The following is a 26021-nucleotide window of genomic DNA, read 5'->3' as shown; positions in this document are numbered from 1 at the left end:
CAGATCACAACAATTTGCTGAGTATAAACATTCCTCCTCACCCTCCTCTCTGGTTCTTTACCGATTCTCTTCAATCTGTGTCTCTGTGGTAACCCACCCTCCTGGAACTGGAAACACTTTCTCCTCATTCACTCCATCCAAAAACTTACTGATTTTGAACACCTCGATTCAATCTCCCCCTGAACCTTCTCTGCTCCAAGGAGAACAATTTAAAGTTTTAAAGTTTATTTATTTGTCACAAGTAAGGCTTACATTAACACTGCAATGAAGTTACTGTGAAATTCCCCTAGTCGCCACATTTCGGCACCTGTTCGCGTAAATGCGCCGAACCAGCACGTCTTTTGGACTGAGGGGGGAAACCGGAGCACCCGGGGGAAACCCAGGCAGACATGGGGAGAATGTGCAGAGTCCGCACAGACAGTGACCCAAGGCCGGGAATCGAACCCGGGACCCTGGCGCTGTGAAGCAGCAATGCTAACCACTGTGCCACCGTGCCGCCCAATCCCAGCTTCTCCCAGTCTCTCTGCATCGACTGAAAACCCTCACTCCCCAGAGACATTCTTATGAATCTCCCTCCGCACCTTCTCCGAGGCCTCGACATCCTTCCGAAAGTGAGAGGCCCCAGAACTGGACAAAGGCCACTCCAGTCAGTCATACTATTTGACATTTAACATTTTCATTCAAGGGGTAATTCAGACTATTGCAGTCAGATAAGAGGAGGATGATCATTTCCTGTCTGCCAGCTAAACAGGTACCTGTCCCAGTTACGAAACCCGTTTCTCTCACACACAGACTCAGGCAAGATATGGAGCCCAAATCTCAGCCAGCCCCCTACCTGTTGCTCCTGGTGTCCATGACTGTGAGCTGGCTTCAAGGTAGGAATGTGTGCTGCAGGATCTTTGGAGAGATGAAGAGACAGAGATAGGGAGAGCAGTGATTAATCAAGACGGAGAGAGAGAGAGAGGTACCGTGAGAGATACAGTGAGGGAGAGTCAGTGTGAGAAAGGATTGGAGAGAGAGAGTGTGTGTGTGAGACAGAATGTGTGAGAGACAGTGTGTGTGAGACAGTGTGTGCGAGAGACAGTGTGTGAGAGACAGTGTGTGTGAGACAGTGTGTGCGAGACAGTGTGTGTGAGACAGTGTGTGCGAGAGACAGAGTGTGTGAGAGACAGTGTGTGAGAGACAGTGTGTGAGAGACAGTGTGTGAGAGACAGAATGTGTGAAAGACAGAGAGAGAGAGAGACAGAATGTGTGAGAAAGAGACAGAGTGTGAGAGACAGTGTGTGCGAGACAGTGTGTGCGAGACAGTGTGTGCGAGAGACAGAGTGTGTGAGACTCAATGTGTGAGAGACAGTGTGTGAGAGACAGTGTGTGAGAGACAGAATGTGTGAAAGACAGAGAGAGAGAGAGACAGAATGTGTGAGAAAGAGACAGAGTGTGAGAGAGAGAGAGTATGTGTGAGAAAGACAGAGTGTGTGAGAGACAGAATGTGTGTGAGAGAAGAGTGTGTGAGAGACAGAGTTTGTGAGACAGAGTGAGAGATATAGAGAGTGCAAGAGAGAGAGGGCGTGAGGAAGAGAGAGTGGGTGAGAAAGTCAGTGGGGTGAATTTTCCCAATTCACCCTCCACCGGAATCGGAGCGGGTGGGGGGGTCGACCATGGAAAGGTCTGTTGAACTCGGGTGGGATTTTCCAGTTTTAGGGTGAACGCAGCTGGAAAATCCCACCCAGTGAGTGTGTGAGAGACAGGGCGCGCGCAAGACAGGGTGCACACCCGAGCCCGAGAGACAGAACGAGAGACAGAGTGCATGCGCGAGATGGAGGGAGAGATGGAAAAAGAGACAGAGTGCGCAGTGAATCCAGCGAGCCAGTGAATCGAATAACTAGGTCAGTGCACAGCGCTTTGAAGTAAATGAGAAAGTTGTGGGGGAGGGGGTGGGAGGTTTCAGGAAAGGGTGAACTCACAAACAACAAGGGGAATGTCAGTGATCCAGAGTGGAACAAGATTTCGAGTGATAACTGGCAGAGTGGCTCAGGAGGAGGTAAACAGAATAATGTCACAAAGGTGACATCAGGGAAAATTTAAACATTGTCAAAGCTAACAGCACGGTAACTGAAAATCATATCAGATTAGATGGAAATGCATCACAGATGGATGTTGATAGGTTTGATCCAGTAACCAATAGAGGACATGGTTACAAGGTGACCAGGGTTGAGAACAAATACTTCTGGACACTGAGGCCTGAACTTCATGCCCCTTCCCCCCACCACCCCTGGTGAGCTCCTGCCCACCCCACTGCTCAGCGACCTTACGCTGTGACAGATTAGAGGAGGTGATGGCCTCGTGGTATTATTGCTGGGCTATTAATCCAGAAACTCAACTAATGTTCTGGAGACCCGGGTTCGAATCCCGCCATGGCAGATGGTGGAATTTGAATTCAATAAAAATATTTGGAGTTAAGAATCTACTGATGACCATGAAACCATTGTCGATTGTCAGAAAAGCCCATCTGGGTCACTAATGTCCTTTATGGAAGGAAATCTGCCGCCTTACCCGGTCTGGCCTACATGTGACTCCAGACCTGCGGTTGACTCTTGACTGCCTCCCAAGGGCAATTAGGGATGGGCAATAAATGCTGGTCAGCCAGCAACGCCCATGTCACATGAATGGAAAAAATAGACCTTGGATGCCCTTGCCCCAGTTGAGGCCCCTTAAGTGACCCAATTATTGGCCAGTTGAGGGCTGGTCCCTCCCTAGGCTTAGGCTGGGTGTGGAGGGGGAGGTGGAGGGGAAGGATTTCCCATCACTGCGGATACTCCGGCATGATATCCTGATAATTGACCCCCAACCATCTTCCTTTCTGCTGTTTATGACTCCAACCAGTAGAGAATTTTCCACCTGATTCTCATTGACTCCTGTTTTGCTGGGGCCTTTCTTACTTTGCCAATCACCTTAAACCTGTGCCCGCACCAGTGGGCACCGTGTCTCCCTATCTATTCTGTCCAGAAGCCTCATGGTTTTGATTATCTCTAACAAGAATCCTCTTCGCCTTTCCTTCTTCAAAGAGTGCACTCCTAACATTCGGTGGGTTAAGCCTTTTCCTATTCATTCATGGGATATGGGCATCACTGGCTGGCCAGCATTTGTTGCCCATCTCTAATTGCACTTGAACGGAATGTCTTGCTCGACCATTTCAGAGGGCATTTAAGAATCAACCACTTTGCTGTGGATCTGGAGTCACATGTAGGTCAGACTAGGTAAGGATGGCAGATTTCCTTCCCTAAAGGACATTGGCGAATGAGACAATCGACAGTGGTTTTAATTCCAGATTTTTGTTGAATTTCACCATCTGCCGTGATGAGATTTGAACCCAGTCCCAGGAGGTGGTCTCTGGATTACTAGTCCAATGACAAGTACATTATGCCACTGCCTTCCTCTTTAACCATGAGGAAAATTTCCACATACACAGTAAAGGGTACAGGCTGGAGGAATTTCCATTCTCATCGGTCTTTACACACTCCTGTAAAGAGATGATAACAACACATTGAGCCCTGGGTCTGGGTTATAAGCTCTCTTACCTCATTGTGTGGCATCATCTCTTACCTCATTGTGGGGCGGCACGGTAGCACAGTGGTTAGCCCTGCTGCTTCACAGCTCCAGGGTCCCGGGTTCGATTCCCGGCTCGGGTCACTGTCTGTGTGGAGTTTGCACATTCTCCTCGTGTCTGCGTGGGTTTCCTCCGGGTGCTCTGGTTTCCTCCCACAGTCCAAAGATGTGCGGGTTAGGTTGATTGGCCAGGTTAAAAATTGTCCCTTAGAGTCCTGGGATGCGTAGGTTAGAGGGATTAGCGGGTAAATATGTGGGGGGAGGGCCTGGGTGGGATTGTGGTCGGTGCAGACTCGATGGGCCGAATGGCCTCCTTCTGCACTGTAGGGTTTTTATGTTTCTATGTTTCTATCACTGTACTCACTAATTTGACTTGTTTGTCTTTGCAACTGATAGGGTTGGTGCAGAAAAAACCTTTGTTTTTGCCTTTCTCTCTCTCTTTCCCTTTCTCCCTCTCAACATAGGAACATAGGGATTCGGAGAAGTAGGCAACTTCAGCCCTTCAAGCCTGCTCCACCATTCAATCAGATCATGGCTGATCTCTCTCTGGTCACAAATCCACCCGTTTCCCATCTCCCTCTTTCATAGAACATAGAACATTACAGCGCAGAACAGGTCCTTCGGCCCACGATGTTGCACCGACCAGTTAAAAAAAAAAACTGTGACCCTCCAACCTAAACCAATTTCTTTTCGTCCATGAACCTATCTACGGATCTCTTAAACGCCCCCAAACTAGGCGCATTTACTACTGATGCTGGCAGGGCATTCCAATCCCTCACCACCCTCTGGGTAAAGAACCTACCCCTGACATCGGTTCTATAACTACCCCCCCTCAATTTAAAGCCATGCCCCCTCGTGCTGGATTTCTCCATCAGAGGAAAAAGGCTATCACTATCCACCCTATCTAAACCTCTAATCATCTTATATGTTTCAATAAGATCCCCTCTTAGCCGCCGCCTTTCCAGCGAAAACAATCCCAAATCCCTCAGCCTCTCCTCATAGGATCTCCCCTCCATACCAGGCAACATCCTGGTAAACCTCCTCTGCACCCTCTCCAAAGCCTCCACATCCTTCCTGTAATGTGGGGACCAGAACTGCACACAGTACTCCAAGTGCGGCCGCACCAGAGTTGTGTACAGTTGCAACATAACGCTACGACTCCTAAATTCAATCCCCCTACCAATAAACGCCAAGACACCATATGCCTTCTTAACAACCTTATCTACTTGATTCCCAACTTTCAGGGATCTATGCACACATACACCTAGATCCCTCTGCTCCTCCACACTATTCAAAGTCCTCCCGTTAGCCCTATACTCAACACATCTGTTATTCCTACCAAAGTGAATTACCTCACACTTCTCCGCATTAAACTCCATCCGCCACCTCTCGGCCCAACTTTGCAACCTGTCTAAGTCTTCCTGCAAACTACGACACCCTTCCTCACTGTCTACCACACCACCGACTTTGGTGTCATCAGCAAATTTGCTAATCCACCCAACTATACCCTCATCCAGATCATTAATAAATATTACAAACAGCAGTGGCCCCAAAACAGATCCCTGAGGTACACCACTTGTAACCGCACTCCATGATGAATATTTACTATCAACCACCACCCTCTGTTTCCTATCCGCTAGCCAATTCCTGATCCAATTTCCTAGATCACCCCCAATCCCATACATCTGCATTTTCTGCAGAAGCCTACCATGGTGAACCTTATCAAACGCCTTACTAAAATCCATATATACCACGTCCACTGCCTTGCCCCCATCCACCTCCTTGGTCACTTTCTCAAAAAACTCAATAAGGTTAGTAAGGCACGACCTACCTGCCACAAAACCATGCTGACTATCACCTATCAATTCATTACTCTCCAAATAACTATAAATCCTATCCCTTATAATTTTTTCCAACATCTTGCCGACAACAGAAGTGAGACTCACCGGTCTATAATTCCCGGGGAAGTCTCTGTTCCCCTTCTTAAACAATGGGACAACATTCGCTAACCTCCAATCTTCTGGTACTATACCAGAGGCCAACGACGACCTGAAGATCAGAGCCAGAGGCTCTGCAATCACTTCTCTTGCCTCCCAGAGAATCCTTGGATAAATCCCATCCGGACCAGGGGATTTATCTATTTTCAGACCCTCCAGAATATCCTGCACATCCTCTTTCCCTTTATTTTATTAGAAATGTATCTATCTCCTTTTTGAAACCATTCAACGATTCAGACTCCACCGCGCTATGGCTAAATTCCAGATCCCCTCCGTAGAACAAAGAACAAAGAAAATTACAGCACAGGAACAGGCCCTTCGGCCCTCCAAGCCTGCACCGACCATGCTGCCTGACTGAACTAAAACCCCCTACCCTTCCGGGAACCATATCCCTCTATTCCCATCCTATTCACGTACTTGTCAAGACACCCCTTAAAAGTCATTACCGTGTCTGCTTCTACTACCTCCCCCGGCAACGAGTTCCACAAATTCACCACCCTCTGCGAGAAGTAGTTCCTCCTCATCTCAGTTTTACATCTATCGCCTCGCAACCTATACCTGTGACCTCTTGTTTGAGATTGCCCCATAAGAGGGAAACATTTGATCTACATTTACTTTATCAATGCCTTTTAAAATTTTAGATGCCTCGATCAGATCCCCTCTCATCCTTCTGATAGAAGTCTACAAGATTATGAGGGGCATGGACAGAGTGGATAGTCAGAAGCTTTTTCCCAGGGTGGAAGAGTCAATTACTAGGGGGCATAGGTTTAAAGTGCGAGGGGCAAAATTTAAAGGAGATGTACGAGGCAAGTTTTTTTACACAGAGAGTAGTGGGTGCCTGGAACTCGTTGCCGGCGGAGGTAGTGGAAGCGGATACGGTAGTGAGTTTTAAGGGCCGTCTTGACAAGTACATGAATAGGATGGGAATAGAGGGATACGGTCCCCGGCATCATGGTCGGTGCAGGCTTGGAGGGCTGAAGGGCCTGTTCCTGTGCTGTAATTTTCTTTGTTCTTTGTTCTAAACTCCAGCGAGTACAAGCCCAAAATGTTCAATCTCTCCTCATACATCAATCCCTTCATCCCCGGAATCAATCTGGTGAACCTCCTCTGAACTGCCTCCAATGCCACCACATCCTTCCTCAAATAAGGAGACCAAACTGGGCACTACTGTAGATGTGGTCTCACCAACACCTTATATAATTGTAATAATACTTCTCTACTTTTATATTCCAGTCCTTTCACAATAAATGCCAACATCCCATTTGCCTTTTTTATTACATGCTGCACCTACATACCGTCTTTCTGAGATTCATGAACATGACACCCAGATCCCTCTGCACGGAAGCATTTTGAAACTGCTTTCCCTTTAGGTAATAATTTGCCCTTCTATTTTTTCTGCCAAAATGGATAACCTCACATTTATCCACATTAAACTCCATCCGCCAAATTTTGGCCCATTCTCCTAGCTTATCCATATCCATCTGCAAAATCTTTACATCCTCTTCACTGCCTGCTTTCCCACCTATTTTAAAATCATCCTCACATTTTGCTATGTTCCACTCTGTCCCTGCTCGCAGATCATTTATACAGATCGTAAACAGTTGAGTCCGAGGACTGATCCCTGCAGCACCCCGCTAGTTACGTTTCGCCAGCCAGAGAAGGACCCATTTATTCCGACCCTCTGCTTTCTGTCAGTCAGCCAATCCTCAATCCAATCGAGTACTCTACCCCCAATCCTCTGCGATCTCATCTTCTGGCTCAGTCTTCTATGTGCCACCTTGTCACACGCCTTCTGGAAGTCCAGATATGCCACATCCATAGAACAAAGAAAATTACAGCACAGGAACAGGCCCTTCGGCCCTCCAAGCCTGCACCGACCATGCTGCCCGACTGAACTAAAACTCCCTACCCTTCCGGGAACCATATCCCTCTATTCCCATCCTATTCACGTACTTGTCAAGACGGCCCTTAAAAGTCACGACCGTATCTGCTTCCACTACCTCCCCCGGCAACGAGTTCCAGGCACCCACTACTCTCTGTGTAAAAAATCTGCCTCATACATCTCCTTTAAACCTTGCCCCTCACACCTTAAACCTATGCCCCCTAGTAATTGACTCTTCCAACCTGGGCAAAAGCTTCTGACTATCCACTCTGTCCATGCCCCTCATAATCTTTTATCAGGCATCCTCTCAACCTCCGTCGCTCCAGTGAGAACAAACTAAGTTTCTCCAACCTCTCCTCATAGCTAATGCCCTCCATACCAGGCAACATCCAGTAAATTTTTTCTGTACCCTCTCCAAAGCCTCCACATCCTTCTGGTAGTGTGGCGACCAGAATTGAACACTATATTCCAAGTGCGGCCTCACTAAGGTTCTATAAAGCTGCAACATGACTTGCCAATTTTTAAACTCAATACCCCGGCCGATGAAGGCAAGCATGTCGTATGTCTCCTTGACTACCTTCTCCACCTGCATTGTCACTTTCAGTGACCTGTGTACCTGTACACCCAGATCCCTCTGCCTATCAATACTGTTAAGGGTTCTGCCATGTACTGTATATTTCCTATCTGTATCAGACTTTCCAAAATGCATTACCTCACATTTGTCCGGATTAAACTCCATCTGCCATCTCTCCGCCCAAGTCTCCAACTGATCTATATCCTGCTGTATCCTCTGATGGTCCTCATCGCTATCCGCAAATCTACCAACCTTTGTGTCGTCCGCAAACTTACCAATCAATCCAGTTGCATTTTCCTCCAAATCAATTATATATATTACAAACAGCAAAGCTCTCAGCACTGATCCCCGAGGAACACCACTTGTCACAGCCCTCCATTCAGAAATGCATCGTTCCACTGCTACCCTCTGTCTTCTTTGACTGAGCCAGTTTTGTATCCACCTTGCCAGCTCACCTCTGATCCCATGCGACTTCACCTTCTGCACCAGTCTGCCATGAGGGACATTAGGCTCCCCACTATCCACCTTGCTGGTTAAGTCCTCAAAGAACTCAAACAAGTTTATCAAGCATGGCTTTCCCTTCATAAAACCACGCTGACACTGGTGGATTGAGCTTTGTATTTCCACATGCTCATTCATTTCCTCCTTAATGAGTGATTCCAGCAACTTCCCCACCACAGAAACCAAACTAACCGGCCTATAGTTTCCTACTTTTTGCCTCTCTCCCTTTTTGAATAGGGGCGTCACATTCGCGTGTTTCCAATCCACCGGGATCTTACCAGAATCCAAGGAATTTTGAAATATCACAACCATCAGGTCCTGGAGACTTATCTGCCTTTAATCTCATTAGTTTATCCAATACCCACTCCCCTAGTGATGGTTATTGCACCAAGTCCCTCTGCATTAACTACAGTTTTTTTGAAAATCTTCATTATTCTCTACTGTGAAGACAGAGGCAAAATATTGCTTCAGTGCCTCCACCATTAACCACCTGTGTTCCCCATTAATACCTCACCAATATTGAGCTCGAAAAGGCCAACATTTACTTCAGCTATCCTCTTCCTCTTTATATACTTGTCGAAGCTTTTGGTATCTGTGTTCATGTTTTCCACTAGTTTCCTTTCATGGTTCATTTTAGCTCTTTTGATTTTATTTTTAGTAGCCTTTTGCTGAACATGAAAGTTCTCCCAATCCTCCAGCTTGCCACTAGCTTTTGCAGTTGGTATGTCCTAGTTTTTGCTTTATATTCTCTTTGACATCCTTGTCAAGCCATGGAACGTTTTTCTTTCTTTTACAATTCCTCTTCCTCTCAGGAATATAGTTTAAGTGGGAGGTATTCAATATCTCCCTGGACATCCGCCATTGTTCCTCAACTGTTCAGCCCTCAAGTATTTGTGCCCAGTTTACTTGGGCCAACTCTTTCCTCAGGTCTGTATAATTATCTCTGCCCAACTCAAACCCTAGTTTGAGAATCCCAAGGCATTTTATTCATACGTTAGGAACAAAAGGGTTGTCAGGGAAAAAATCGGACCTCTCAGGGACAAAAGTGCTTGGAGCCCAAAGAAGTAGGGGAGATCCTAAATGAATACTTTGCGTCGGTATTCACAGAGGGGAGGGATGTGTTGACTGGGAGTGTCTCGGAGGGGAGTGTTGAACCGTTGGAGAAAATCTCCATTACAAAGGAGGAGGTGTTAGGTTTGTTAGAGAATTTAAAGACTGACAAATCCCCAGGGCCTGATGGAATCTATCCAAGGCTGCTCAGGGAGACGAGAGATGAAATCGCTGGGCCTCTGACGCAAATCTTTGTCTCGTCACTGGATGCAGGTGAGGTCCCAGAGGATTAGAGGATAGCTAATGTGGTCCCGTTATTTAAGAAGGGTAGGAAGGATAACCCGGGTAATTATAGGCCGGTGAGCTTGACGTCCGTGGTGGGGAAGTTGTTGGAGAAGATTCTTAGAGATAGGATGTATGCGCATTTAGAAAGGAATAAACTCATTAACGATAGTCAGCATGGTTTTGTGAGAGGGAGGTCATGCCCCACTAACCTGGTGGAGTTTTTTGAAGAAGTGACCAAAATGGTTGACGAGGGAAGGGCCGTGAATGTCGTCTATATGGACTTTAGTAAAGCGTTTGACAAAGTCCCTCATGGTAGGCTGGTGAAAAAGGTTGGATCTCATGGGATAAAGGGGGAGGTGGCTAGATGGGTGGAGAACTGGCTTGGTCACAGAAGACAGAGGGTGGTAGTGGAAGGGTCTTTTTCCGGCTGGAGGCCTGTGACTAGTGGTGTTCCGCAGGGCTCTGTATTGGGACCTCTGCTGTTTGTGATTTATATAAATGATCTGGAAGAAGGTGTAACTGGGGTGATCAGTAAGTTTGCGGACGACACAAAATTGGCAGGACTTGCAGATAGTGAGGAGCATTGTCAGAAGCTACAGAAGGATATAGATAGGCTGGAAATTTGGGCAAAGAAATGGCAGATGGAGTTCAATCCTGATCAATGCGAAGTGATGCATTTTGGTAGAAATAATGTAGGGAGGAGCTATACGATAAATGGCAGAACCATAAAGAGTGTAGATACGCAGAGGGACCTGGGTGTGCAAGTCCACAGATCCTTGAAAGTGACGTCACAGGTGGAGAAGGTGGTGAAGAAGGCATATGGCATGCTTGCCTTTATAGGACGGGGCATAGAGTATAAAAGTTGGGGTCTGATGTTGCAGATGTATAGAACGTTGGTTCGGCCGCATCTGGAATACTGCGTCCAGTTCTGGTCGCCACACTACCAGAAGGACGTGGAGGCTTTGGAGAGAGTACAGAGGAGGTTTACCAGGATGTTACCTGGTATGGAGGGGCTTAGTTATGAGGAGAGATTGGGTAAACTGGGGTTGTTCTCCCTGGAAAGACGGAGGATGAGGGGAGACTTAATAGAGGTGTATAAAATTATGAAAGGCATAGATAGGGTGAACGGTGGGAAGCTTTTCCCCAGGTCGGTGGTGACGTCCACGAGGGGTCATAGGTTCAAGGTGAAGGGGGGAGGTTTAACACAGATATCAGACGGACATATTTTACACAGAGGGTGGTGGGGGCCTGGAATGCGCTGCCAGGCAAGGTGGTGGAGGCGGACACACTGGGAACGTTTAAGACTTATCTAGACAGCCATATGAACGGAGTGGGAATGGAGGGATACAAAAGAATGGTCTAGTTTGGACCAGGGAGCGGCACAGGCTTGGAGTGCCGAAGGGCCTGTTCCTGTGCTGTATTGTTCTTTGTTTGTTCTTTGTTCTAGTTTGGTTCTCTGTCTTCCCTCGCTCAATCGGAATCTGAAATTCTAGCATGCTGGGATCACTCTTTCCAAAAGGATCTTTAACAACAAGACTATTTATCAATCCTTCTTCATTACATCATACTCAATCTAAAATAGCCTACTCTCTGGTTGGTTCCATAATATGTTGCTGTCAGAAACAATCCCTCATGTTTTTTAATAGAGGGATGTGGTCCCCGGAATGGTCGGGGGCTTTAGTTCAGTCGGCTAGCATGGTCAGTACAGGCTTGGAGGGCCGAAGGGCCTGTTCCTGTGCTGTAATGTTCTTTGTTCTTTGTTTATACACTCTATGAAATCTCCCTCGAGGCTACCCTTGCCAATTTGATTAATCCAGGCATATTAAAATCTCACAGCCCTCATTATTTCTTGGTTTATGTTCTGTGGCACTTTGGAAATATTGCTCGGGGGCCTGTGAATTACTCCAACCACAATGATTTTTGCCTTTATTTTTTATTTCCACCCAGATCGATACAACGTGTTGCCCTTAGTGCCAATGTCATTTCTTAATACAGCTTTGGTGTCATCTTTAACCAATAAAACAACTCCACCTCCTGCTCCATCCTGTCTATCCTTCCAGAATACGGAGTACCCTTGGATATTCAACTCAGTCCAGGTTCTCCTGTAACCATGTTTCAGTAATCCCCATCAAACCACACCTATTTATCTCTATTTGTGCCGTCAGCTCATTGACCTGATTCTGAATACTGCGTGAATTTAGGTACAGGATTTTCAAATATATCCTGGTTTGTCTTTCCCTTGCAGGATTCTCTTGTGCACTACACTTTTCACATGAAAACCCTGCAAGGGAAAGACAAACCGTGGGACATATCTCTCTTTCTCGTTCCCTCTTTCCCTCTCCTTCTCACTCTCTCTCTACTTCACTTTCTCATCCCCTTTACCTCTCTCTCCCTCGCCCCTCTCTCCTTCGCTCCTTTCTTGGTCACTCTCTTCCTCCTCTTTCTTGCTTTCTTCCTCCGTCTCTCGCTCCACCTCTCTATTTCCCCTCGCGCTTTCTCTTGCCCGCTCTCTCACTTTCTTTCCCTCTCTCTCTCCGTCTCTCTATTCCCCCTCTCACTCTGTCTCTTGCACCCTCTCTCTATCCCTCTCCCACTCTCTCCCTGCCCCTCTCCCTCTCTCTATTCCCTCTTTCACTCTCTCTTTCCCTCTGTCTTTTGCCCCCTCTCTCTCCTTATCTCTCTCTCTCCCACTCACTCTCCATACCCCCTTCCCTCTCTATTCCCCCTCTCATGTCCTCTCTGTCTATCTCTCCCACTCTCCACCCTCACATCTCCCTCTCGTCCCTGAGTTGATGAACTGAGTGTGAAGCTTTGCCTTGCAGCCTGGACAGTGGAGACAACAGCACACCCGGAGGTGACCATTGAACAGGAGTGGCTCAGTGGGATGGTTGGAGAGGCGGTGCTGTTTCCCGTCAGCGTGGTTACCGTTCCCGGTGAATGCAGGATCTCCTGGAAGGCAATGAGGAAGCCTCCGGTGAAGGTGGCAGAGGTGATTCTGCAGGAGAACCGGACGGTGGTCTATCCAGGGACTGGCTTCGAGAACAGGATCCAGCTCTTCCCCAACTTCACTCTGCAGATCCAGAACCTGACCTTGCACGACCAGGGGCATTACAAGGTCACGCTGAGCGTCAATGCCTTGGAGCCTGAGGCCTCCATTCGGCTGGATGTATACGGTAAGTTCTGTGCCAATCTCTACTGAGAATAGGGTGGTATTGTTGTCAGTGCAGGCTCGATGGGCTGAATGGCCTCCTTCTGTCGGGATTCTATGAATATGAACAACACAAGGGGTCACAAGTTCAAGGTATGGGGGGCAAGGTTCAATACAGATATGCGGGGGACGTATTTTACACAGAGGGTGGTGGGGGCCTGGAATGCACTACCAAGCAAGGTGGTTGAGGCAGACACGCTAGGATCATTTAAGACTTGTCTAGATAGTCACATGAACAGACTGGGAATAGAGGGATACAAACAGATGGTCTAGTTAGGAACACATGGTCGGTGCAGGCTTGGAGGGCCGAAGGGCCTGTTCCTTTGCTGTATTGTTCTTTGTCCAAACCTCAACCAAGTTAAAACCACTATTTGTGGGCGCCCCACACACATTTACCCCTTCAGTCTCAGGTGTGTCTTGGTGCACAGAACTCTCGCTGGAGCAACCCCAGACACCCCGGGGGCGATTCTCCCATCCCGCTGCACTGGCTGGGAGAATCATGTGGGAGCAATTTGCAGGATTCCCGTCAGCGTTCGTGCCCCTCTAGTGTCTGCTCGACACCGGAGATCAGCAGGGAGGCGGTGCTAGCGTTTTACATGCTATTTAAATGTTATTATCGGGCAGGGATTGAATTCTCTGGGCCCGCTGGCATCTCCCACTCTGCCAGGAGTATTTCACCCAGCGGGGTAGACACTAACTCCCCACTTTCGGGAAGCTAGCGGCCTGACCACGCTCGGGTGAAGGGGGGGCAATCAGGGCCCCGCTAGGGGATCAGGTGGTGGGGGGGGCACCCCCTGGGCATGGGCACCCTGGCAGTGCCCAAAGGCAAAGTGCCCATTCCCAGGGGGCACCTTGGCACTGCCCAATGGGCAGGGAATATGTGGGAGGGCATATGTGGGACAGGGCCTATTGGGGGATGGGCCTAGAGCGATCGGTGGGGGTGGGGGTCCCGCTGCCACTCTGCATTGCAATCGATGGGGGCAGGAGGGAGGCCGGCAATCAGGGGGGGCTGGATGGGGGGGGGGGGCGGTCTGTCTGGGGGGCAAAGGGAGTGCCGCACTGTCAGAGGGTCAGTACTGAGGGAGTGCTGCATTGTCAGAGGGTCAGTACTGAGGGAGTGCTACACTGTCAGAGGGTCAGTACTGAGGGAGTGCTGCACTGTCAGAGGGTCAGTACTGAGGGAGTGCTGCATTGTCAGAGGGTCAGTACTGAGGGAGTGCTGCATTGTCAGAGGGTCAGTACTGAGGGAGTGCTGCATTGTCAGAGGGTCAGTACTGAGGGAGTGCTGCACTGTCAGAGGGTCAGTACTGAGGGAGTGCAGCAATGTCAGAGGGTCAGTACTGAGGGAGTGCTGCACTGTCAGAGGGTCAGTACTGAGGGAGCGCTGCACTGTCAGAGGGTCAGTACTGAGGGAGTGCCGCACTGTCAGAGGGTCAGTACTGAGGGAGTGCTGCACTGTCAGAGGGTCAGTACTGAGGGAGTGCCGCACTGTCAGAGGGTCAGTACTGAGGGAGTGCTGCACTGTCAGAGGGTCAGTACTGAGGGAGTGCAGCAATGTCAGAGGGTCAGTACTGAGGGAGTGCTGCACTGTCAGAGGGTCAGTACTGAGGGAGTGCTGCACTGTCAGAGGGTCAGTGCTGAGGGGGTGCTGCACTGTCAGAGGGTCAGTACTGAGGGAATAATTTCCCAATCTGAGATCACTATTCTCTATTGCGCTCTTCCTTGCACTTTTTCACCTGGTCTCTCTCTCTCTCTGGGCTATTCCCTCTCTCTCTATCTCTCTCTGGGCTGTTCTCTCTCTCTCTCTCTCTCTCTGGGCTATTCGCTCTCTCTCTATCTCTCTCTGGGCGATTCCCTCTCTCTCTCTCTCTCTGGGCTGTTCTCTCTCTCTCTCTCTCTGGGTTGTTCTCACTCTCTCTCTCTCTCTGGGCTATTCCCTCTGTCTCTCTCTCTCTCTCTGGGTTGTTCTCTCTCTCTCTCTCTCTCTGGGCTGTTCCCTCTCTCTCTCTCTGGGCTATTCCCTCTCTCTCTCTGGGCTGTTCTCTCTCTCTCTCTGGGCTATTCCCTCTCTCTCTGGGCTATTCCCTCTCTCTCTCTGGGCTGTTCCCTCTCTCTCTGGGCTGTTCTCTCTCTCTCTCTCTGGGCTATTCCCTCTCTCTCTGGGCTGTTCACTCTCTCTCTCTCTGGGTTAGTCCCTCTCTCTCTCTGGGCTGTTCTCTCTCTCTCTCTGGGCTGTTCCCTCTCTCTCTCTCTGGGCTATTCCCTCTCTCTCTCTCTGGGCTATTCCCTCTGTCTCTCTCTCTCTCTGGGCTGTTCCCTCTCTCTCTCTCTCTGGGCTATTCCCTCTCTCTCTCTCTCGGCTATTCCCTCTCTCTCTCTCTCTGGGCTATTCCCTCTCTCTCTCTCTGGGCTGTTCCCTCTCTGTCTCTCTCTGGGCTATTCCCTCTCTCTCTCTCTGGGCTGTTCCCTCTCTGGGCTATTCCCTCTCTCTCTCGGCTATTCCCTCTCTCTCTCTCAGCTATTCCCTCTCTCTCTGGGCTGTTCCCTCTCTCTCTCTCTCTGGGCTATTCCTTCTCTCTCTCTCTCTGGGCTGTTCCCTCTCTCTCTCGGCTATTCCCTCTCTCTGGGCTGTTCCCTCTCTGTCTCTCTCTGGGCTATTCCCTCTCTCTCTCTCTCTGGGCTGTTCCCTCTCTCTCTCTGGGCTATTCCCTCTCTCTCTCTCTGGGCTGTTCCCTCTCTCTCTCTCTCTCTGGGCTGTTCCCTCTCTCTCTCTGAGCTATTCCCTCTCTCTCTGGGCTATTCCCTCTCTCTCTGGGCTGTTCCCTCTCTCTCTGAGCTACTCCCTCTCTCTCTGGGCTATTCCCTCTCTCTCTCTGGGCTGTTCCCTCTCTCTCTCTGGGCTATTCCCTCTCTCTCTGGGCTGTTCCCTCTCTCTCTGAGCTACTCCCTCTCTCTCTGGGCTATTCCCTCTCTCTCTCTCTCTGGGCTGTTCCCTCTCTCTCTCTGGGCTGTTCCCTCTCTCTCTCTGGGCTGTTCCCTCTCTCTCTCTGGGCTGTTCCCTCTCTCTCTCTGGGCTGTTCCCTCTCTCTTTCTGGGCTGTTCCCTCTCTCTCTCTGGGCTGTTCCCTCTCTCTCTCTGGGCTGTTCCCTCTCTCTCTCTGGGCTATTCCCTCTCTCTCTCTCTGGGCTGTTCCCTCTCTCTCTCTGGGCTATTCCCTCTCTCTCTCTGGGCTATTCCCTCTCTCTCTGAGCTATTCTCTCTCTCTCTGGGCTATTCCCTCTCTCTCTCTGGGCTATTCCCTCTCTCTCTCTGGGCTGTTCCCTCTCTCTCTCTCTCTGGGCTGTTCCCTCTCTCACTCTCTCTCTGGGCTATTCCCTGTCTCTCTGAGCTATTCCCTCTCTCTCTCTGGGCTGTTCCCTCTCTCTCTCTGGGCTATTCCCTCTCTCTCTCTGGGCTGTTCCCTCTCTCTCTCTGGGCTGTTCCCTCTCTCTCTCTGGGCTATTCCCTCTCTCTCTCTCTGGGCTGTTCCCTCTCTCTCTCTGGGCTATTCCCTCTCTCTCTCTGGGCTATTCCCTCTCTCTCTGAGCTATTCTCTCTCTCTCTGGGCTATTCCCTCTCTCTCTCTGGGCTATTCCCTCTCTCTCTCTGGGCTGTTCCCTCTCTCTCTCTCTCTGGGCTGTTCCCTCTCTCACTCTCTCTCTGGGCTATTCCCTGTCTCTCTGAGCTATTCCCTCTCTCTCTCTGGGCTGTTCCCTCTCTCTCTCTGGGCTATTCCCTCTCTCTCTCTGGGCTATTCCTTCTCTCTCTCTGGGCTATTCCCTCTCTCTCTCTGGGCTATTCCCTCTCTCTCTGAGCTATTCCCTCTCTCTCTCTGGGCTATTCCCTCTCTCTCTCTGGGCTATTCCTTCTCTCTCTCTGGGCTATTCCTTCTCTCTCTCTGGGCTATTCCCTCTCTCTCTCTGGGCTATTCCCTCTCTCTCTGAGCTATTCCCTCTCTCTCTGGGCTATTCCCTCTCTCTCTCTGGGCTATTCCCTCTCTCTCTCTGGGCTGTTCCCTCTCTCTCTCTGGGCTGTTCCCTCTCTCTCTCTGGGCTGTTCCCTCTCTCTCTCTCTCTGGGCTGTTCCCTCTCTCACTCTCTCTCTGGGCTATTCCCTCTCTCTCTGAGCTATTCCCTCTCTCTCTCTCTGGGCTGTTCCCTCTCTCTCTCTGAGCTATTCCCTCTCTCTCTCTCTCTGGGCTATTCCCTCTCTCTCTCTGGGCTGTTCCCTCTCTCTCTGCGCTATTCCCTCTCTCTCTCTCTCTCTGGGCTATTCCCTCTCTCTCTCTCTGGGCTATTCCCTCTCTCTCTCTGCGCTATTCCCTCTCTCTCTCTCTGGGCTGTTTCCTCTCTCTCTCTGGGCTATTCCCTCTCTCTGGGCTATTCCCTCTCTCTGGGCTATTCCCTCTCTCTCTCTGTGCGCTATTTCCTCGCTCTCTGGGCTATTCCCTCGCTCTCTCTCTGGGCTATTCCCTCGCTCTCTCTCTGGGCTATTCCCTCCCTCTCTCTCTGGGCTATTCCCTCCCTCTCTCTCTGGGCTATTCCCTCCCTCTCTCTCTGGGCTATTCCCTCCCTCTCTCTCTGGACTATTCCCTCCCTCTCTCTCTGGACTATTCCCTCTCTCTCTCTCTGGGCTGTTCCCTCTCTCTCTGGGCTATTCCCTCTCTCTGGGCTATTCCCTCCCTCTCTCTCTGGGCTATTCCCTCGCTCTCTCTCTGGGCTATTCCCTCGCTCTCTCTCTGGGCTATTCCCTCCCTCTCTCTCTGGGCTATTCCCTCCCTCTCTCTCTGGGCTATTCCCTCCCTCTCTCTCTGGACTATTCCCTCCCTCTCTCTCTGGGCTATTCCCTCCCTCTCTCTCTGGACTATTCCCTCCCTCTTTCTCTGGACTATTCCCTCTCTCTCTCTCTGGGCTATTCCCTCTCTCTGGACTATTCCCTCTCTCTCTCTCTGCGCTATTTCCTCTCTCTCTGGGCTATTCCCTCGCTCTCTCTGCTTCTTTCCCTGCCTCTCGGTAGTGTGCATCTTCCAGTGCCCCCTTTGAGACGGAGCAGTATCCTGACCCTGCTGTGTTCCCCTCTCTCTCAGAGCCTATTCGCGGGACCGCAGTGACGATCAACAGTGTGGACTCCACCAACCAGACCTGTGTGGTCATGTTGAGCTGCTCGACCATGGGGGGTACTGCAGTCAGCTTCTCCTGGGGCCCGGGCGTGGCTGGGGACTCCGTGACGGCGAATGGGAGCTCGCTGGAGGTGACGCTGAACCGCAGCTCCGTTCTCTCTGCTCGGGTGTGCACGGCAAGGAACCCCGTCAGTTGGCAGGACTCCAGTGTCGATCTGGTCATGGCGTGTCGAACCAATAACACAGGTAGGTCAGAGCCAGGCACCATTGTCAGTGCGCTCTCCCCATTCCTGTTCCACCTCCCTGAACTGCTCAGCAACAGCCAGCTCCTTCGAGCAGAGAAGGCCGAGTGGGATCTGATCGAGGGATCCACAATTGTGAGGGATAGAATCATCAATTCTACACTGCAGAAGGAGACCATTCGGCCCATTGAGTCAGCACCGACCACAATCCCACCCAGACCCTATCCCTATAATCGCATGCATTGCCGATCCACCGAACCCGCACATCTTTGGAGTGTGGGAGGAAACCGCAGCACCCGGAAGAAACCCATGCAGACACGGGGAGAACGTGCAAACTCCACACAGACAGTGACCCAAGCCGGGACCCTGGCGCTGTGAGGCAGCAGTGCTAGCCACTGTACCACCATGCCCCTTTATAGATAGGGGAGATAGGATGGATTGCTTCCCCTTAGTACAGGGGTCAGTAGCCAGGCAGAGGGCAATGATCCAAGGTTGTTTTTGTGACTGGAAGCCTGTGTCCAGTGTGTACCACAGGCACATGGGATACTTGCCTTTATCAGCCGAGGTATAGAATATAAGCACAGGGAGGTTATGATGGAGCTGTATAAAACACTGGTTAGGCCACAGCTAGAGTACTGTGTGCAGTTCTGGTCACCACACTCTAGGAAGGATGTGATTGCAATGGAGAGGGAGCAGAGGAGATTCACCAGGATGCTGCCTGGGCTGGAGCGTTCCAGCTATGAAGAGAGGCTGGTTAGGCTGGGGTTGTTTTCCTCAGAGCAGAGAAGGCTGAGGGGGCCCTGATTGAGGTGTCAGGTCATCAGTCAGAGATAGGGTAGACAGGAAGAAACCTTTCTGCTTCGTAGAGCGGTCAATAACCAGGGGGCACAGATTTAAGGTCAGGGGCGGTAGATTTAGAGGAGATTTGAGGAGAAACCTTTTCACCCAGAGGATGTTGGGAGTCTGGAACTCACTGCCTGAAAGGATGGTGGAGGTGGGAACCCTCAACATTTCAGAAACATTTAGATGAACATTTGAAATGCTACAGCATACAAGGCTACAGACCAAGTGCTGGACAATGGGGTTAGAATAGATAGGTGCTTGGTGACCGGGGCACACACTGTGGCTCCTTTAAGGGGATGGATCCTGTGATCTGACTGAGGCCTGTTGCATGGAAGTGTGCAAATCTCAGCCAATGGGGAGAAAGTGTGTGGGTCCCAGGGAGTGAGGGACCTTCAGTGTGAGCCCAGGGATCAAGAGTAAAGACCTGTGTTGTGGTTGTAGTGGCTGAATGTAGTTAAACCTAGTGTTGCTAAATAAATAAAAGTGTATAAAATTATGAGAGGCATAGTTAGGGTTGACAGTCAGAGTCTTTCCCAGAGTTGAAATGTCTAATACCAGCGGGCATGCACTTAAGGTGAGAGGGGGGGAAGTTCAAAGATGTGGGCAAGGGCAAGTTTTTTACAGAGAGTGGTAGATGGCTGGAATGTGCTGCTGGGTTGTGGTGGAGACAGATATGATAGGGGTGTTTAGATAAGCACATGAATCTGCAAGGAATAGAGGAATATGGACCAAAGACAGGCAGAAAGGATGAGTTTAATTTGGCACCATGTTCGGCACGACACTGTGGGTCAAAGGGCCTGTTCCTGTGCTGGACTGGTCTATGTTCGATTTTTTATGTTCTAAACCATATTTGTGATTTAAGCAGCCTCTTCGTTGGTACCTGGTGCTATCACTGACACGATGGGCCGAAGGGCCTCTTTCTGTGCTGTAAAACTCTATGATTCTCCTCTGTGTCCAAACAATTTGAGTGGCTATTTGAGCAGATGCGCTGTTACATCCGAGTCCAATATCCCTTTCTCCTCCCTCTGTAAACGGATTGTCAAATGGAGGAACAGGTTAACCAGTCAGTGACTTGGTTTGCAATTGGAAAATGCACAATTTTCAGGATCAAAATACAGATTCCGAAGCAGTCCAGGTCCAAATGCAGCAAGACACAGACAATATCCCGGCTTGGGCTGACAAGTGACGAGTAACATTCACGTCACCTACGTGCCAGGCAATGACCATCTCCAACAAGAAAGGATCTAACCATCGCCCCTTGACCTTCAATGGTGTAACCTTCACTGAATTCCCCACTATCAACATCGTGGGGGCTACCATTGACCAGAAATTGAGCTGGATCAGCCGTATAAACACAGTGGCTACCAGAGCAGGTCAGAGGCTGGGAATCCTGCAGTGAGTAACTCACCTCCTGACTCTGCAAAGCCTGTCCATCATCTACAAGGGCACAAGTCAGGAGTGTGGTGGAATACTCCCCACTTGTCTCGATGGGTGCAGCTCCAACAACTTTCAAGAAGCTCAACACCATCCAGGTCAAAGCAGCCTGCTTGGCATCACATCGACAAACATTCACTCCCTCCACCACTGACGCTCAGTGGCAGCCCTGTGTACCATCTACAAGATACACTGCAGGAACTCACCAAGGTTCCTTAGGCAGCACCTTCCAAACCCACGACCACTACCTTCTAGAAGGACAAGAGCAGCAGATACCTGGGAACACCACCACCTGGAGGTTCCCCTCCAAGTCACTCACCATCCTGACTGGGAAATATATCGCCGTTCCTTCACTGTCGCTGGGTCAAAATCCTGGAACTCCCTCCCTAACAGCACTGTGGGTGTACCTACACCTCAGGGACTGCAGCGGATCAAGAAGGCAGCAGCTCACCATCACCTTCTCATGGGGCAATTAGGGATGGGCAATAAATGCTGGAGGGTATTGCCAGAAGAAAAACATCTACCTGAAATTCCCTTTACTACATAAATCCTCAACTCACCCTTTGTTATCTCTACTTGTCATTCTAGCAGGTTGCAGACCAACCTCCCAACTCCCAAAACTCCAGATCATCTGGACACCACGGTCCATATTTCCTAACAAGCAAGACTCAAACAACAATCAACCCTGTGCTTATCGACATACACTGAATAACAGACCCACACAGGAAGAATTTAAAGTGCTTATCTTCAGTGGGATCACACCCTCCCTTCTCCAGCCCCTACACCCCTCCCTAACTCTGTAACCTCCTCCAGCGCCTACAACCCTCCCTATCACTGCAACCTCCTCCAGGTCCTACAACCCTCCCTATCTCTGTAACCTCCCCCAGCCCCTCCACCCCACCCTATCACTGCAACCTCCTCCAGGTCCTACAACCCTCCCTATCTCTGTAACCTCCTCCAGCGCCTACAACTCTCCCTATCTCTGTAACCTCCTCCAGCCCCTACAACCCTCCCTATCTCTGTAACCTCCTCCAGCCGCTACAATCCTCCCTATCTCTGCAACCTCCTCCAGCCCCTACAACACTCCCTATCTCTGTAACCTCCTCCAGCCCCTGCAACTCTCCCTATCTCTGTAACCTCCTCCAGCCCCTACAACCCTCCCTATCTCTGTAACCTCCTCCAGCCCCTACAACCCTCCCTATCTCTGTAACCTCCTCCAGCCCCTACAACCCTCCCTATCTCTGTAACCTCCTCCAGCCCCTACAACCCTCCCTAACTCTGTAACCTCCTCCAGCCCCTACAACACTCCCTATCTCTGTAACCTCCTCCAGCCCCTACAACACTCCCTATCTCTGTAACCTCCTCCAGCCCCTGCAACTCTCCCTATCTCTGTAACCTCCTCCAGCCCCTACAGCACTCCCTATCTCTTTAACCTCATCCAGTCCCTACAATTATTGGCGATCTCTGCGCTCTTCCAATTCTGGCCTCTTGAACACCACCAACCACAACCCCCTCCCCCACACCACCACCATCACCCACCCCTCCCCCCCATTCCCATCGCTCCATTATTAGCAGCCGTGCCTTCCGCTGCCTGGGGCCTGAGCTCTGAAACTCCCTCCCATGGCATTACTCCTGGTTAGAAACCCTTCAGGTGCAGAAGGCGGCTATTTGGCCATTGAGCCTGCACTGTCAATAATCCCACCCAGGCCCTCTTCCGATAATCCCACATATTTACCCTGTTAATCCCCCTGACACTAAGGGGCAATTTAGCATGACTAATCCACCTAACCCGCACATCTTTGGACTGTGGGAGGAAACCGGAGCACCCGGAGGAAACCCACGCAGATACAGGGAGAACGTGTAAACTCCACACAGACAGTGACCCAAAGCCGGGATCGAATCCAGGTCCCTGGCGCTGAGGCAGCAGTGCTAACCACTGTGCCACCTCTTGGTCTATTTTTATGTCCAAGGCACCATTTCAATATTATTGTGACTGAGTTAATAAGTCCCAGAGCAATTGCAAGGTTGCTTATCTCTGCAAAGCTCCTTCCCCTCTTCCCTCACGCCTCTCTCTGCATTTGCTGCTCTTGTCTTTCAGAGGTATCCCAGTTGACCTCAGGACAATTAGCCATCCCAGTTGTGAGCTGTGGAGTGCTGTTTTTCTTCCTGATTGCTGCTGGTTTTGTGTACTGGAGTCACAGGGACAGGAGCGCTCGCTGGGAGGACCTGACCTCAGGTAAGCAAAGCGGGAACCTTCATTCGATCCACATTTCCATCTTCCCTCTTTCTGTCTCCCTCACTGACTCTCGCAGTCCCCCTCCCCCAGTCTCTCTCTCTCCCACCCCCCACCCTCTCTCCCGTCCCACCCCACCTCATCTCCCTTCCCACCTCACCCCAACTGCCTTTCCACCCCATCTTCCCCCACTCCATCTCCTCCCACACCCCATCTGCCTGCTGCCCGGTGGGCATGGGCACTTTGCCACTATGTCTCTCTCTTTGTCTCACTCTCTCTCTTTGGAGGGCGATTTTATGAGAAAAATTCTAAGTGCCTAGTTGGAGGGTTTCAGATCCATTTTTTGGGGTGAATCCAAATTGCATATCTTATTCACTCAGAGTAGGAAAAAATGATCCACACCATTTGTAGCCATTGGAGGGAGGAGGTGGGCCTTAACTCACAAGGAAGGTTGCTGCAGCAGCAGAGGGAGCCATTGCATATGTGCAAACCTACATGGTTGCATATACGCAATGGCAACCAACAGGAGCTGACAGGTCTGAGAGAGAGATCTGTCAGCCCTCTGCTGCTGCAGGCGGTCTCAACAAAGCACCAGCCCCAAGATGTCCCGGGGCCCCTGGCCAATCATAAGCAACACCTGTCCGGAAATATCGCCCCCCCCCCCCCGCCCCACCCAGACTGATCGACTCCCCTCCCCCACCAATCACATGCAGAGTGACAGCGGGCCCCCTTCCCTACCCAAGAAGCCTGTAGGTCCCGCCCCTTCAGGACCTGCCCCCTGGCACTGCTCCGGTGAGTAGTGCCTGGGTGCTCGGCTGGCACAGCCCGAGAGCCCCCCCCCTTTGCCCTCCCGAGGGCCTCAATGGCCTCCGGTTCCACCGGCGAGGCCAACACCACTTTTCCCTGTTCATGGGGAGCAGGTGTTTTCCTCGCCGGCGAGAACCTCTTGTGGCGAGGCCATAAAGCCGAGTATGCGCCAGGCTCACTAATTTCTGTATTTGATTCAGCTTCTCGCTGGAAATGGGCAAGGGGTTGGATGCGCCGGATATCCGGTGCCGGTAAAATTGCGAGAAGCTGGAAGTTGGGCTCTCCGGTGATTTTACCACCTCATCCCTGTCCATCCGTGGGAAAATCATCGCCTTTTCCCCCTCTTCATCCTTTCTGGTCTGCAGTCTCCATTGTTTTGCTGTTTCTCTGTCTCCGCCTCTCCCCTCCCCTTCACCCTCTCTTTTCCCCCCTCGCCATCTCTATCTCCACTCCCCCCTCGCCCTCGCTCTCTCTCCCCCATATCGCTCACTCTTCCCCCTGCTCCCCCCCACTCTCCTCTGCCCCCGCACTCTCTCTCTCTCTCCCCCCCACTCTCTCTCTCTCTCGCCCCCACTCTCTCTCTCCCCCCACTCTCTCTCGCTCTCTCTCCCCCCCACTCTCTCTCGCTCTCTCTCTCCCCCCCACTCTCTCTCGCTCTCTCTCTCTCCCCCCACTCTCTCTCGCTCTCTCTCTCCCCCCACTCTCTCTCGCTCTCTCTCTCCCCCACTCTCTCTCTCTCTCTCTCCACCCCCCCCCCCCACTCTCTCTCTCTCTCCCCCCCCACTCTCTCTCTCTCTCTCCCCCCCACTTTCTCTCTCTCTCCCTCCCCCCCCACTTTCTCTCTCTCTCCCTCCCCCCACTCTCTCTCTCCCCCCACTCTCTCTCTCTCCCCCCCACTGTCTCTCTCTCCCCCACTCTCTCTCTCTCTCCCCCCACTCTCTCTCTCTCTCCCCCCCCACTCTTTCTCTCTCTCCCCCCACTCCCACTCTCTCTCTCTCTCCCCCTCCCCACTCTCTCTCTCTCTCCCCTTCCCCAGTCTCTCTCTCTCCCCCCCCACTCTCTCTCTCTCCCCCCCCACTCTCTCTCTCTCTCCCCCCCCCACTCTCTCTCTCTCTCCCCCCCCACTCTCTCTCTCTCTCCCCCCCACTCTCTCTCTCTCTCCCCCCCACTCTCTCTCGCCCGCACTCACTCACTCTCTCTCCCCCGCACTCTCTCTCCCCACGCACTCTCTCTCCCCCCGCACTCTTTCTCTCTCCCCCCGCACTCTTTCTCTCTCTCCCCCCGCACTCTTTCTCTCTCTCCCCCCCCACTCTTTCTCTCTCTCCCCCTCCACTCTTTCTCTCTCTCTCCCCCGCACTCTCTCTCCCCCCGCACTCTCTCTCCCCTGCACTCTCTCTCCCCCCGCACTCTCTCTCCCCCCGCACTCTCTCTCTTCCCCCGCACTCTCTCTCCCCCCGCACTCTCTCTCCCCCCGCACTCTCTCTCCCCCCGCACTCTCTCTCCCCCCGCACTCTCTCTCCCCCCGCACTCTCTCTCCCCCCCGCACTCTCTCTCCCCCCGCACTCTCTCTCCCCCCGCACTCTCTCTCCCCTGCACTCTCTCTCCCCCCGCACTCTCTCTCCCCCCGCACTCTTTCTCTCTCTCCCCCCGCACTCTTTCTCTCTCCCCCCCGCACTCTTTCTCTCTCTCCCCCCGCACTCTGTCTCTCTCTCCCCCCGCACTCTCTCTCTCTCTCCCCCCGCACTCTCTCTCTCTCTCCCCCCGCACTCTCTCTCTCTCTCCCCCCGCACTCTCTCTCTCTCTCCCCCGCACTCTCTCTCTCTCTCCCCCGCACTCTCTCTCTCTCCCCCCGCACTCTCTCTCTCTCTCCCCCGCACTCTCTCTCTCTCCCCCCGCACTCTTTCTCTCTCTCCCCCCGCACTCTTTCTCTCTCTCCCCCGCACTCTTTCTCTCTCTCCCCCCGCACTCTTCTCTCTCTCCCCCCGCACTCTCTCTCTCTCTCCCCCCGCACTCTCTCTCTCTCCCCCCGCACTCTCTCTCTCTCTCCCCCCGCACTCTCTCTCTCTCTCCCCCGCACTCTCTCTCTCTCTCCCCCGCACTCTCTCTCTCTCTCCCCCCGCACTCTCTCTCTCCCCCGCACTCTCTCTCCCCCGCACTCTCTCTCTCTCTCCCCCCGCACTCTCTCTCCCCGCACTCTCTCT

General features: G+C 51.5%; 1 protein-coding gene across 1 annotated transcript; it reads left to right on the top strand.

Annotated features, from left to right (window-relative positions):
• Nucleotides 1–778: 778 nt before the first annotated feature.
• On the top strand, nucleotides 779–23016 carry LOC144488288 (T-lymphocyte surface antigen Ly-9-like; the record flags this gene model as incomplete). The annotated part of the gene is made up of 4 exons (XM_078206336.1): nucleotides 779–875; nucleotides 12718–13068; nucleotides 18229–18507; nucleotides 22879–23016. Coding segments are annotated over exons 1-4 (838 nt in total), but the record flags the coding sequence as incomplete, so codon positions are not given.
• Nucleotides 23017–26021: the final 3005 nt, after the last annotated feature.

Source organism: Mustelus asterias, unplaced genomic scaffold, assembly GCF_964213995.1.
Source record: "Mustelus asterias unplaced genomic scaffold, sMusAst1.hap1.1 HAP1_SCAFFOLD_1439, whole genome shotgun sequence".
Taxonomy (NCBI): domain Eukaryota; kingdom Metazoa; phylum Chordata; class Chondrichthyes; order Carcharhiniformes; family Triakidae; genus Mustelus; species Mustelus asterias.
The sequence above is the reverse complement of the archived record's forward strand: the minus strand, read 5'-3'. Positions and strand labels throughout refer to the sequence as shown.